The sequence below is a fragment of the Chlamydotis macqueenii genome, chromosome 21 (genome assembly GCF_036417535.1).
Source record: "Chlamydotis macqueenii isolate bChlMac1 chromosome 21, bChlMac1.mat, whole genome shotgun sequence".
Classification (NCBI taxonomy): Eukaryota; Metazoa; Chordata; class Aves; order Otidiformes; family Otididae; genus Chlamydotis; species Chlamydotis macqueenii.
This window is the reverse complement of record NC_141576.1, coordinates 5,897,679-5,910,512: the sequence shown is the minus strand read 5'-3', so window position 1 is coordinate 5,910,512 and position 12,834 is coordinate 5,897,679. Positions and strand designations below refer to the sequence as shown.

Below are 12,834 nucleotides of genomic sequence, written 5' to 3'. Positions count from 1 at the left end.
TTTTCCTAGCTTCTAAACAAAAATGAATAGATGAATATGTTCTATCCTCAGTGGATATGGAGAACGGTTGATTTTCGCCTTAATAGTCAACTTCATATTATCCTGAATTAGGAACAAGTGCAAGGCCACCACCCAGTAAACAAAGACTTAAGTGACCGTCTACTGAGTTAGCCAGCAGCATTGTTTCTATCTTGAGAGATGTTTCCCACCTTCTCCTTTAATCCTGAAAGATTCAGTAATTGTCTTTTTCCAGATACGAGGTGAAATCTGTTCCCCTGATTCTAATCCCGTAAACTGCCCTGATTTCCAGCAGCAACCCTGTGACTAAAACCCGCTGGCAACCCTGCCTGGCTGGAATCTTAGCCCTTCGGGGCCTCTTCTGTGTGCCTGGATGCTTTTGTAGTGTTGTTCATTCTCTCTGGTCTCCAGCATAATAACCAGAAAACAGCTCTGTAGTGCTTTGAGTGTTACAAAATTTAAGAAGCTTCTGCCTGAGCTCAGACCTCATCGGATCTGCAGGGAGAGAGGCAAGACCTCCATGGTAGAAAGGTGAACGGGTAGGGAAGCACAGAATGCTGTGATTTCTGAACGTGTATTTTTAGTATGTTAACAGGACTTCACGTGGAAATGCTTTTCTAAGAGAAGTACAACCTCCAGGCCTGCTCTCAGAGAATTTGTGTGCAGAGTTGAGGGTCTGTTGAAAACACATTCCAGTCAGCTGTGGTAGTAGTGATTTTTGGGAACTGTCAATATACTTCCAACACTCACAATGAGAAAAAGCAGAAATTCAAGGTCTTTCAAAACAAACATAAAAAAACCTCTCCAGAACACAACATCAGAAGTTAATCCACACACACCAGTGTTTCCTTTAGCCTGTCAAACTGAATAGCAAAATCATGCAGCAATTACCAATGTTGTATTACTCCGAAGAATAAGTCAGTGGATGTTCAGCCCACTTTGCTGCATGAGTCTTGCTTTGAAGGGATTTTTGTATTCTGCCTGGCCGTTGTACTTCTCTCTGTTTAGTGAGTGTTGCTGCTTCCCCCTCCGCATTTTGTGTGTACACTATTTTCATGTGGTACACCAAAACATTAAGTAGAGAGATTTCCCATGCAGTGGCTTATCCTTGTCCACAGCATTACCTATCTTTACTCACTGTGTGGGCTAGATAATTTGTTACGAAAGAGTAATTTGTGATTAATAATGAAAATACAGTATTATATCTACTGCTGTGTATTCTTGTAAGTCAAAGTCTTTTTCCTTCCCCTTCCCTTCTTTCCCTGCCTTTTGCTTAAACCTAGCTGCAGACAGCTTTAAACATGTGATTCTACTTTGGACAGCCAAGAAAGTATGAAACAAAAAGAGTAATTGAGTGCACCAGGGAGCATCAGCAAAAGAGCAGTGCTAATTGTTGAAGAATAAAAGATAATGGCCAATTTTGTCAGGAAGCGTTGACAAGAAAGATAAGTTGGAGTAATTTACCGTCTGACATGCTGGAAGTGATGTCTCTGCCAGTGGCTCTTTAAATCATCAGGATATGAAATGTGACAGCCATTTATCACTTTTATGAGGCACTGCTGCCTAGTTTTCCCTTGGGAAGCGTGGAGGTAGTATATTCTTGGACTGTCTTGCTAAAAAAAGGCATGGATGTATTTCAAGTGCTTCCCATTTTTGGGTGCCTGTCTTCTTGAACTGTGACTGTGGTGCATTCTTAGCCTGACTAAATCTGGTTTGAGCCCAAGCCATTCTGAGGTTCTAAATCCAAGAGTATTTTACCTGACCTTCCCAGATACCCAGAGCATGTCTAGGAGCTTGGTTCTGTAGCTGTCAGGAAAGGAATCTTCCGCGGGCAGAAGAAATATAGCACTCATTGGAAAATTTTCCCTATTTTGTCTGTTCAGAGTACTCCCTTTAATACTATGGATTTCCTTGTCTCTTACTGATCAACAGGCCACTTATTGGGGGGGGGGAAATTTGCGGTTATTCTGGTGATAGCAGGCAAGAGGGCATTTCTGAAAGCTGCCTGTATCTGTCTGCTAGCAGCGTATTCAAAGACCACTGAAAGTCTTTTTGCACTGCTTTTGTTTGGCATGTTTTGGTTTATGTTATGCTGTTTCCACTCCAAATGTTAATTAATATTAATATTGTATTGTGGTGTGTGTGGTAGTACTCTCAGGTGTTGTGACATGGCTTTGAACAACTTGCACTTCTTGTTCTCCAGTGCTGGTAGGGAAAGAGGAGAGCAATAAGTCAGAGACTGTAAATAAGCTTTATAGCAGGAGATTCATAAAAAGTAAATTTTCTCATTAAACTGGGGGTTAGCGAGAGCGCTGATCACCAAGCACCAATGTGCAGGTGGAGCCATTTCTGATGGTAAGATCCAAAAATCAACGCGAAATAGAAATTATGGGAGTAGCTGTACATCACATCGCTGAACAGGAGAACCAGGCTCATACCAGCCCCTAGGAATTGCCGGCTGTGTTAAATGGTCTTTCTCTTCCTCTCTTTTCAGCATTAACAATAAACTGCAACAGCCAGAGGCAGCTGCTGGGGTACTGGAATATGCCATGAAGCACTTTGGGGAGCTGGTACGTCCTGCTGGATAACTCTCTTCCTGTCTTATGTTTTCCAGGTTTTTGTAGGGTGGGTTTTTTTGTGTATATGTGTGCTGGTGGTGGTGTGTTTTTTCAATCGATCGTGTTGAGGTTCTATCCCCCCTTATAATACTGCATCATTCATACTGAAGGTGCCTGGTTGCCTGTGGGGATGTATGCTGTGTGCTTAGCTGTATACCAGCAAACACTACACAGGTAAGATAGCTGGGAAGCCTGCAAGAACCGGATTTGAAGGAGAAATTAGCAGCTAGCAACTTAACAAAATAAGTCATTTTGTTTTGAAGAAGCTGGGAAGTGCGGGAGTAAATTCCTGTTGTAAGCTTTAATGCATCAACACCTTCCAGGTAAGGATTTAATGGAAGTTGTGCCTCTAGCCTCTCTCATCCAGGAGGCAGGGGAATCTGTCAGAGAGTTCACAGATATTATTATTAAGAATAGCAGATTAGCCAGTCTGTTACAATTTTGACTGCTCACAGAAATAAAATAACCCCATTCTGCATTTGTTCTGTGTCTTTCTCTGTGTGACTTACCTTTTTTTTTTTTTTTTTTTTTCTTCTACTTCCTTTCTTCTTTTTTTTTTCATAAGCATCTAATTTGTGTTCAGGGACTTTGCTCTCCTGCAAATTCTACTCTGTTAAAAAGATGGTTTTGCAGTGATAATTCTTGTGGTGCTTTAGAGTGATCGGGAAAAGGCAGGCAGCCCTGGAAGCACAGTAGACTAACCTCTTTTGTTAGGAACCGGACAGTGGGAACAGGTATGTGCACAAAATGGTGGAACTCCTCTGGTGTAGTATTATGTGTGGTTTTGACTTAGACTGGAAAAGAAGTCCTTTCTAGGAGAATTATGGACTTCAGAACATCTTTGCAGCTTCTTATGATTTCTTGGGTGGATTGAGCAAAGCTCTGTGTTACTTAATTCTGACCTCACTCTTTAGCAGTAACGTAGTTCTAGCAGTAAATATAGTTCAACACATAGAGTTTGCCAAAACAAGCAGTGAAAAGAAATTAAGAGGAGCTGTGAGCTCTACTTTCAAGAACTTACTTGAAATGTTATGAGCGAGCGGAGAAGTTAAAGGGCTGGTATAGAAACGTCCGAAGTAGAAGAGCTGGCATGCAGAGCGTGGTTTATACCGACCTGCCCACAGGGCTGGGAAAAGAATCTGTTCTGCAGCCTATGTCAAGACATGAGCTGCCAAGGACTGAGCAGAAAAACATTGGCAGAAATAAGTATGGAAAATATATTAAGACATTTTATTGCTTGAAAATTAGAAACAAAATCTAGAAATGAAGACTGAAGAAAAGTTTGTGCAGCTGATAAGGATCACTGCTTGGCTTACTCTTAAAGTGTTTGGTACAAACCACAGCCTTTCCTTGTGAGGGCTGTGGTCAGACCCCAACATCATACATGCCTGCTGCATTAAAAAATGGCCTAGCAGTAGCCAGATGCAGTGTGCTTTTTGGGGTTTGGCGATTTTTTTTTTTTTTTTTTTTTTTTTTTTTTTCTTTCCCCACCTAGTCACTCCATTCCTGAACACAGGACTGCTGTTCTTGTTTAAATGCAATGTGCAACAATGGGAAGTGGAATATCTTATAGATTTACCTTTTTTCCAATTCCACTCATTCTCCCTCTCCAAAAACAAAAGCATCGGCTAATGACTTAGTATTTTAGTAGCACTGAATAGGGGGATGATGTTGGATTGATCCCTCTAGGAAACCCGAATTAATTTCCATGCAGGCTAAGCAATACTTGGGATTCCTGTTTTCACACTAGCTCAAGGCTTTTCTCACAGAAGTCCACGAGGATATTTAGAATGAAAAAAGGGTTAAGTGATTGCCGTAGACACAGAATTTTTCAGGAAAAGCTGTGGTAGTTAATATAGAATGGTGAACATTAATCCTACTTTTTATTCTGATTTTTTTTTTTCCTGTTAGGAAATTCAAGCTACCTGGTATGAAAAGCTTCATGAATGGGAAGATGCTCTGGTGGCCTACGACAAGAAGATGGACACAAACAAAGACGATCCTGAGCTGATGCTAGGACGGATGCGTTGCTTAGAAGCACTTGGTGAATGGTAAGAGGGGAATGCCTGAAAACTGAGGAAAATGGTGCCTTTAAAAATGGTGCCGAACTCTTCTCTGGTTGCTGCTATCCAGGTGAATTTTTTTTGCCTGAATTCCTATTTACTCCCACTTACTTAATAGTTTGGGTGCTTCCAGCAGCATCTCACTCTGTTCATTGCAGTCAGAATTGGTAATAACACCTGTAAGCCTTTTGGGACAGGGCATCTGCTAAGTTAAGGTCTCCCTGAAAGAGAATCTACAGTCTTATGATCAGATCAACCCCGTTTGTAATAGAGAAATAAATTATAATAGAGAGGACCTCTCAGGAAACATTAACTGGGCAGCACTTGTCAAAAACAATCATAAAAGAAACGCGTTATAGCCCTCCTTTTTAAGCACTGATTAAAACATGACAGATTTCTGTATTTATTCATGGTCAGACCTATACCTACCCAGAATGCGTGGTCTTTTGCACAACTGTTAGTGAAATTGTTTGCTTCCCAATAGTCACCTGGGTGTAAGATTATGCCAAATAAATTACTCCCACTTTAAAACTCTTTTGCCTGTCTTGTAGGTGGCTGAGTTTTTCATTATAACTCTTTTTTAGCATTCATTAAGCATTGCCTCTGTGGATATTTGGCATTTCAAACCCTCTGTTAAGTGTATGTTCTCAACATGGTTACAGTGAGTGTATGTGGGAGAGTGAGCTGGTAGTGGCTTACAGCTTCCTAGTTAACTGGGGGCTTCTGTTTGTCTCCCTGTTTGCTTCAATTCAAAGAAGATAATTGGAGACGGCATCCTGTGCACTGTAGCGTGCAGTTCTACCCAGGGGCAAATGTGATTTGATCTGGGTTCCGCCTTTCTACTGAAATTTTTATGTCACTAGAGCTCTCTCCTGATGGGTCCTGACATGAACCCGTGGGATGGCACACAGTAAGGAGATTCCTCTTCACTAAAGTCATTTTACTGTTAGAGAAACAGAGCTGTTAGAGAAACCGAATTCTGACAGCATTTTTCTGCCCTTTTTGTTTCTAGAAGAGGGTGAGGCATATTGGGCGTAGCTTTTTCAGTAGGAAAAATATATCGTCTTACTGAGCACTTCTCAATGATCTTTGCTAGGAGCAGGCAGTGCCCACCAGGGATGTACAGAATTTCTCCCTCCTGCAGCATGTGTATTTGTGTAAAGTGTTCCCTCTGAACCTGCTGCTTCTTCACATATCAGTGACAAATAAATTACAAAAGGATGCTTTTCTTCTGTTGGAGCAAGATGTTGTGCTTTATTGATAGTCTGTAGTGATAAGAGCAATCACAGTCTCTAAGATCTGTGTGCTTGCTGTTCTGGAACTGCACTCCATCTGTTTGCAGATGTTTTTTACAACTCAGAAGTGCCTTTGCTGTCTGCTACCTTGCAGCTGCCTATAGAGCTGTCATCCTGAGACTGAGGATTCCATGGTTTGGCTGTTGACATTCAGCAGTGTTCAACTTGACTGTTTGTGCTGCTGGAGTCTGCTTGACAGAATATGACAGTTAATCTAGAACTGATACTATGCAGCATCATTATCTCAGTACTGTGTGCAGTGACATTTTGAAAATACAGCCAAAATATTCTTAGCCATTTGTCTCCTGGTGTAGTTATGTCTGCAAGAGCCATACTACTTTCTTAGCGCCTATGAGGTCCTGATTTACTGCTGTTGCTAGGTTTGGCTTGGCTTTTCATTTGTTTTGTGGTTTTTGTTTTGGTTTTTTTTTTTATTTTTCCCTCCCGGACCATTAAGCTGTCAGAATGACTGTCTTGCCCGTGGCAGCCCATCAGTTCTGTTTGACTGACTCATCTTCTTTTTTGGGAGGAGAGAGGATGACAATAGAGAAGGCAAGCTGGCCTCACAGTTGGCAGCTATTCCACTGCTACAGAGTATCCAGCCTGAGAAATTCTGGAACTGCAACACCCACAGTAATTGGTTTGATTAATGGAGCGTTCCCAGTTGATTTAAGAGAAGTAGTATAAAAAAATCCTGGTACTTCCTCTCCACTGGAGATGAAAGATTCAGATGCCCTCTGAGATCTTGCCACGACAAGTCTTCATACTAGGTTACAGCAGCATTGATTCTCTAGTCTCTTGTCTTCAAACTTGATTATGTGCTTATCCAAAATGTTTGATAGCAGGAGCCATGCACCAAGCTATTCAGATCATATGTTTTCTTCTACTGACATTTGCAAAAAAATTTTAAGCATCCCTTTGTGGTTTTATATATATATATATATTTTTTTTTTTTTTTTCCTTTGGGAATGGAGGGTTTTTTTTCTGTATTTGTAGACTGGAGCTGATGGTTTAGCTTGTAAAGAAGTCATTACTAACTGCTGAGGAACAAATGCAAACTTTTTGTGTTTTTCAAAGCATTTGTGTTTTCAAAGCATGCTGTGCCTTTAAATTATTTTCTGATGATAGGATATTTGTTATCAGACAAGCATGTCTGAGCTGGCCAGAGGAGAATCCTGTTTCCCACTCTACATAAAAAGAACGATGGGGCTGGTTGTCATCTTATTGTGGAAAGTGGTTGTTTAACAAGGCAGAATTCTTAGAAGAGGCTTTTTGCTGATCAGAAATTGTGGATTCTTCTTAGGGGGCAGCTCCACCAGCAATGCTGTGAAAAATGGACACAGGTCAATGATGAAACTCAAGCTAAGATGGCTAGGATGGCTGCTGCTGCCGCCTGGGGTCTAGGTAACGTATCCTTGTGTGGTGGTGTATGACAGCCCACAGTGTGGAAGCACAGATGGTTTTAACTTACTTCAGAACTATAAAATATAAGAAGCAGCAAAATAAAGAACAAAATTATTTACATTGGGAAATGAAGTAAGAGTCATTCAGCACTGAAGCCCTTTGGAAAACCTGCATTTACATAAGGTCTCCCAGTGTGGTTTCAAATAATGAAGACTGCCTTATTGGTGTGAGCAGATAATCAGTAAAAGGGACCAGTTAAGCAACTTGGTTTTACATTGAACATAGTCCAGCCTTGAATTGAGATTAATAGAATTTCTCAGATTTGTGGGAGACTCTTATTTACAGACTGAAAGTGTCTGGTGAGCATTTTGATAGGTTGTATCTGCTAAGTCGACAGTCTTAAGTGGAATAAATGTATAAATGGTCCAAATATCCGTTATGCTGATAGCCAGATACTTACTGGAGAAGCTTGTAAATCACTTGCTGTCTGCCAGCCTTTGCTGAGAAGTCATCTTTTGCTTTGTAGGAGACAAATTCATTCAAATATTCTGGAAATGTCAGCATTTCAACTTTTTCATCACGAGGAATGCAAGAACCTGTTCCATGAGGATAACAATTTGCCTAGAAGAGAAATGCCTATGTTTTTGCTTGTCTGTAACTCTGTGTATACAGTTGATAACTCAGACTGTCCCAGCCAAAGACAAGCTCTGGGAGAGCTCATTTGCATGTAGAAGTACCACACAGCATTCAGGGCTAGTCGCTGGTGTCTAGGCACTGTGCCATAGTTCTGTTCTTTTCTTGCAGAAAGCGCTGTTGTATTAGTGAGGATGTCTGTGTTTCTGCAGGTCAGTGGGACAGCATGGAAGAATATACCTGCATGATCCCAAGGGACACCCACGATGGCGCTTTCTACAGGGCTGTGCTGGCTCTTCATCAGGACCTTTTCTCGCTGGCTCAGCAGGTAATTACCTTCCTTGTTGGCTTCCCAAAACCTAGTTTAAGATGCACTAGGCTATATTGCTGCGTGGAGAGACATGCTGTTTTAAAGCAGTTGGCTATAACCTGTAAACTGCCCAATAACCTTTTTTCCGTTGATGTATTAGACGTTGGTGACTGAGCTGACCTTGTGTTTCCAGAAACACAGCAGTGAATACGTTTACAGATAGTAGTGGTCCAGTGCTGTAATGTGTAAGAGCGCCTTAGGCATCCTTAGGCTTCTTTACTTTTATGTCTGTTTTCTAGACAGGCAGTGCACAGGGATTATCTCAACAGAGGTTCTGTTCTACGAGGCACTGCTTGATAAAAGACATCCACGGCATACAGCATACATAAGATTCTTCATGAGTGTTCGCCACACTTCCGTCTGTTGCACCTTTTTCAGTGAAGTCCTCATATATGTCATGTACCAGAACTTTTGCTCTAATTTTTCTGGTAGCAGTGATAAATCTTGAATCTTAGCTTGAGATGAGAAATCACGGCAAGGAATAAGTGTATTAAACAGAGCTGTATTGGTGTGCTTGTTTGTCACAGAGGAGATTTGGAGAGCGACTTTTTCCCTCTGTAGATGTGAAGCATGTTGTTTACTTTCCAAGGAAGCTCAAGTACCATTTCTCAGAATTCTGTGCTGACTCACCAACTTAGATAAAGGAGTAATTCAGTCTGCTCTGTCAAAACCTGTACATAGATTTTTTGGGTGATGTGCACAGTAAAATTAGCCAGGCATTCAAAGAGGTAGAGTTTGTGATTAACCTTTAACATTTTGAACAGGAAAAACTATAGATGAGAGGTTATATAATGACTGAGCCAGAGCAGGATTTATTTCATGCTTGAAGAGCATGCCATAGTTGCAGGAAGAGAAATGGAATTTACTGCCCTGTAAAATTCATAAAAACCTGTTGAGTTATGTAAAACAGTGAAAGCTATTTTCTATCATTGTCTATTATCAAGAGACGTTTCTTGAGGCATTTTGTAACCCAGTCTCTTGCAGTAAAATGTGAACTTCTCTTTTCCTCTATAAAAGTTATTAATTATGTTCTCTACAGTGACAGTAGGAGTAGAAAGATGACAAACTTTTATTTGGTAGAAAGACAAACTTCAGACTGTGCAGGTGATAAACAAAGCCTCTTAGACTTCCCCTGTATCTGCCCCTGGAAACTTTTTTCCTGTCGATTCTTTCTGTTGATAATGTCCTTTCCTGGTTCTTGTTGGGGAGTGGGAACAGTGCCATCTTTGTTTATGAGAAGGAACAGATAAATAGCCATTCCAACAGTTGACTCTAGATAAAACATTCCACCTTTGCCCCAATGTCTTGTTCTTTTTCAGTGCATTGACAAAGCCAGAGATCTTCTAGATGCTGAACTGACTGCCATGGCAGGAGAGAGCTACAGTCGAGCCTATGGGGTAAGTGTCTGACTCTCAGCCTTCGCTCTCCTCACTGCTGCTTCAGACTGTCTCTAGATGTTGCGTAAAACTTCTGAGTAGTGCTTGTATCGAACGTAAGACCTGTGTAGGCCCACAAACTAAATTACTCTTGTCAGATAAGAAATATAACTTTGTAGGAGCAGCTTTGGGACAAATTAAACAGTGAAGTGAGCTCCCCTCCCCTCAAAAGAAAAAAGAATTGACATTTATAAAGTCTGAACCAGCAGATTGTCTAGATACCAGTACATAGCAGTCAGTCTTTTACCTGTTGGGCAGCATGTGTACTTTAGATTTTGATGCCAAAATGCTTTTCCTTAATGATAGATTTGGTCTGTAGTGATTGGGATGGAATGTGATTGTTTCCTTCAGGCTATGGTATCCTGCCAGATGCTGTCAGAACTGGAAGAGGTTATCCAGTATAAACTTGTACCAGAACGCCGTGAGATCATCCGCCAGATCTGGTGGGAAAGACTGCAGGTACACCTATGTAAAGATCAAGGATGGAGATGCTGACGTGCTGGCATAAGCAGCTTCCTTTCGAGGCAGTGTGATGACTCAGCAAATCTTTCCATTCCTCCAATAGCATATATGCTTAAATGGCTGCGTGCTTTCTGTCTTCTTTGCCTTTGTCCTTGTTGTTTGGTCCTTTTTTTTTTTTTTTTTTTTTTTTTGGTTAATGTTTCTGAAATGTCTACTGATGTGACACCTGAGTAGAATGATTTAAGCCCTGAAATAGATGTGGACAGAATGGAGACGCTAGTAACATCTCCAAGGCTCCTTATCTCCATGTTAGATCGCACCTGGAAATACTGGTTTGGATAAGGCCAGTTTGAACTTTTTACCTGGCTGGCTGTGTTTTAAGAAGAAATTAATTCTCTCACAGTGCTGGAAAACTGGACAGAGAATTCACATACCTGTAAAAGATTGTCGTGTTCCTTTTTGACCTCTTACAAGACCATTTCCAATTGATTAGCCTTGTCCTCTTTTAAGATATATTTAGCAATGCTCCTTTTCCTGTATTTAAAGAGGAGTTTGTGCCTTTCTTACTCTAAACAGCAATAATCCAGAGCACTTCTGAAGATTTAAATCAGCCAAATATTTTGAGATTGTTTCCTTACAAGAGGCATCCCTACAGTGAAAGTGAACATCATCAGATGAAGTAGTAGATAGAGGAATGGTGTTTAAAGAGGTGATTCCTGCAAGGAAGGAGGGGGGAAAAAGTGTAATTAGAGTAAAATGCTCTCGTTATACCAATTTTTGATACACTGCCTGGAGGAAGAATTTCTTCCTATACAGAGTTCTTCACTGTGACTGCTGTATCTGCCTCCTTATGAAAGGCTGTTGCTGCTACATATTTTTGAGCTGTTTGGGAAACTGTGACAAAGCTTTTAGGCTCCCATATGCATTCCTGTCTGGAAAAGCTCAGGAGCATTCCACAGGGGTGGAGAAACTGAGAGTGACGGGAAATGTAATGTCTGAATACAGCTGTTTATTGTCCTGAAAGCAGTACATACAGTTCTTGCACATTTTATAGCTCCTTTTTAATAATTTTAAAATGCTTATTGGATGAGGTTTATTTGAGTGTTAGGGAACAAACTTTGCCTGACTTCTCAGCCCTCGATTTTGGGGGAAAAAGAAAAAGAGAAGGATGCTTTGGTGCTAAGGTACCTGCTGCCATTGGAAATTCTTTTGTTTGCCTAAAAAACTAAGTCTAAGTTATCTCTGGATCAATACAAATTTCAGAGCATCACCATTACCCTGAAGTACTTGGCCATTACAGCAAGTACCATGTATTTGGTTGTTACTGTCCCTTCCATAATTCTACTTCTCTTTAGCATCCTTGAATGTTTGAGATACAGACTCATCCTGCTCTGACTGGCAATGCTGTTGCTCTCCGTTGAGACAGACAAGAACCAGACAATGCTTGCACAAGCAGCATACCGGTTGGAACTGCAGTTCCTGGCAGAATATCAGTTCAGTCATGCCAGCCTCTAAAAGCAACACATGCAAGGAGAAGAAAAAGGGCAATAACAAAAATATCTTTGCAACCATTTGGGTTTGTACCGTCTCCATATTGAGATTTGTCACTGTTAAAACCAAAAGTAGGCTTTAAAATTAGGTTGAGAAAGGTTATAAAACTCTTTACTTGTTTCAGAATTGCACAAAGAGCTTTCCTGATTTTTGGATGCATTTCTACTTTAGAAGCTTTTTCCCCTTTTTCCGTTAGAGGATATTATTAGTCTGCAAACACTGAACTGGTAGCAGAAAACAGAGTCAAGGACCTAACCTGCTTCACACGTTGCAGTGTTAAAGAAATAGCCAGCTAGTTTGCAGTGTCAGCCTGCTGTGAATTCTGGGTACTGAAGTCTCTCCATCTTGGGAAAAGTGTCTTCTGATTCTGTATTAAGGCCCTCTGGAGTAGATTGGAGATAAAACGCTAACAAGTTCTCTCTTCCTTTTCCTCTCAGGGCTGTCAGCGAATTGTGGAAGACTGGCAAAGAATATTGATGGTCCGGTCTCTTGTTGTGAATCCTCATGAGGACATGAGGACTTGGCTCAAGTATGCCAGCTTGTGCGGCAAGAGTGGGAGACTGGTGAGCATTATCAAGCTCTGCCCTCTACAGCAGGTTTTTAAACGATTGGCTTTGTCGTGCTGCTTCAAACTTGAGTGTTTCCAAATACTTTCATTCCCCAAGTGGGATGGGCTTTCCTCTGAGGAGCAGACTGGTCAGAAATTTTTGAAATACTGGAATTGTAACCGGTGTAGAGTTCATGCTGGTAGCCAGGGTTATTTTTGTGGGACTAGTATTATACCTGAAAGCCCTAGAGCCAATTTTTTGTTGCATGCTATACCTGAAAGTTCTTATGCAGTACTGGTAATTATTAATAATAGCGCTCTCCGCTAAAGCGCTCTTTGTCAAATCTAGAGTGTGGTGTTGTTATTGTTGAACATTACAATCCTATTTCAACATTCACCACAAGATTTATTACCCTAAATACTTGAAACAGAGACTT

At 40.9% G+C, this 12,834-nt stretch overlaps 1 protein-coding gene across 4 annotated transcripts in view; it reads left to right on the top strand.

Moving 5' to 3' along the window:
• MTOR (mechanistic target of rapamycin kinase) overlaps positions 1 to 12,834 on the top strand; it is a 67,975-nt gene that overhangs the window by 35,017 nt on the left and 20,124 nt on the right. For all 4 annotated transcript variants that reach the window (XR_015260791.1, XM_086764276.1, XM_086764274.1 and 1 more), the window contains 7 exons: positions 2,513 to 2,588; positions 4,548 to 4,687; positions 7,298 to 7,398; positions 8,244 to 8,359; positions 9,721 to 9,798; positions 10,189 to 10,296; positions 12,288 to 12,413. Coding sequence is in view for 3 of the 4 variants with exons in the window: in XM_086764276.1 (XP_086620402.1) it covers positions 2,513 to 2,588; positions 4,548 to 4,687; positions 7,298 to 7,398; positions 8,244 to 8,359; positions 9,721 to 9,798; positions 10,189 to 10,296; positions 12,288 to 12,413 (745 nt within the window). In the remaining variant the exon portion in view is untranslated. The remainder of the gene's footprint in view (positions 1 to 2,512; positions 2,589 to 4,547; positions 4,688 to 7,297; positions 7,399 to 8,243; positions 8,360 to 9,720; positions 9,799 to 10,188; positions 10,297 to 12,287; positions 12,414 to 12,834) is intronic.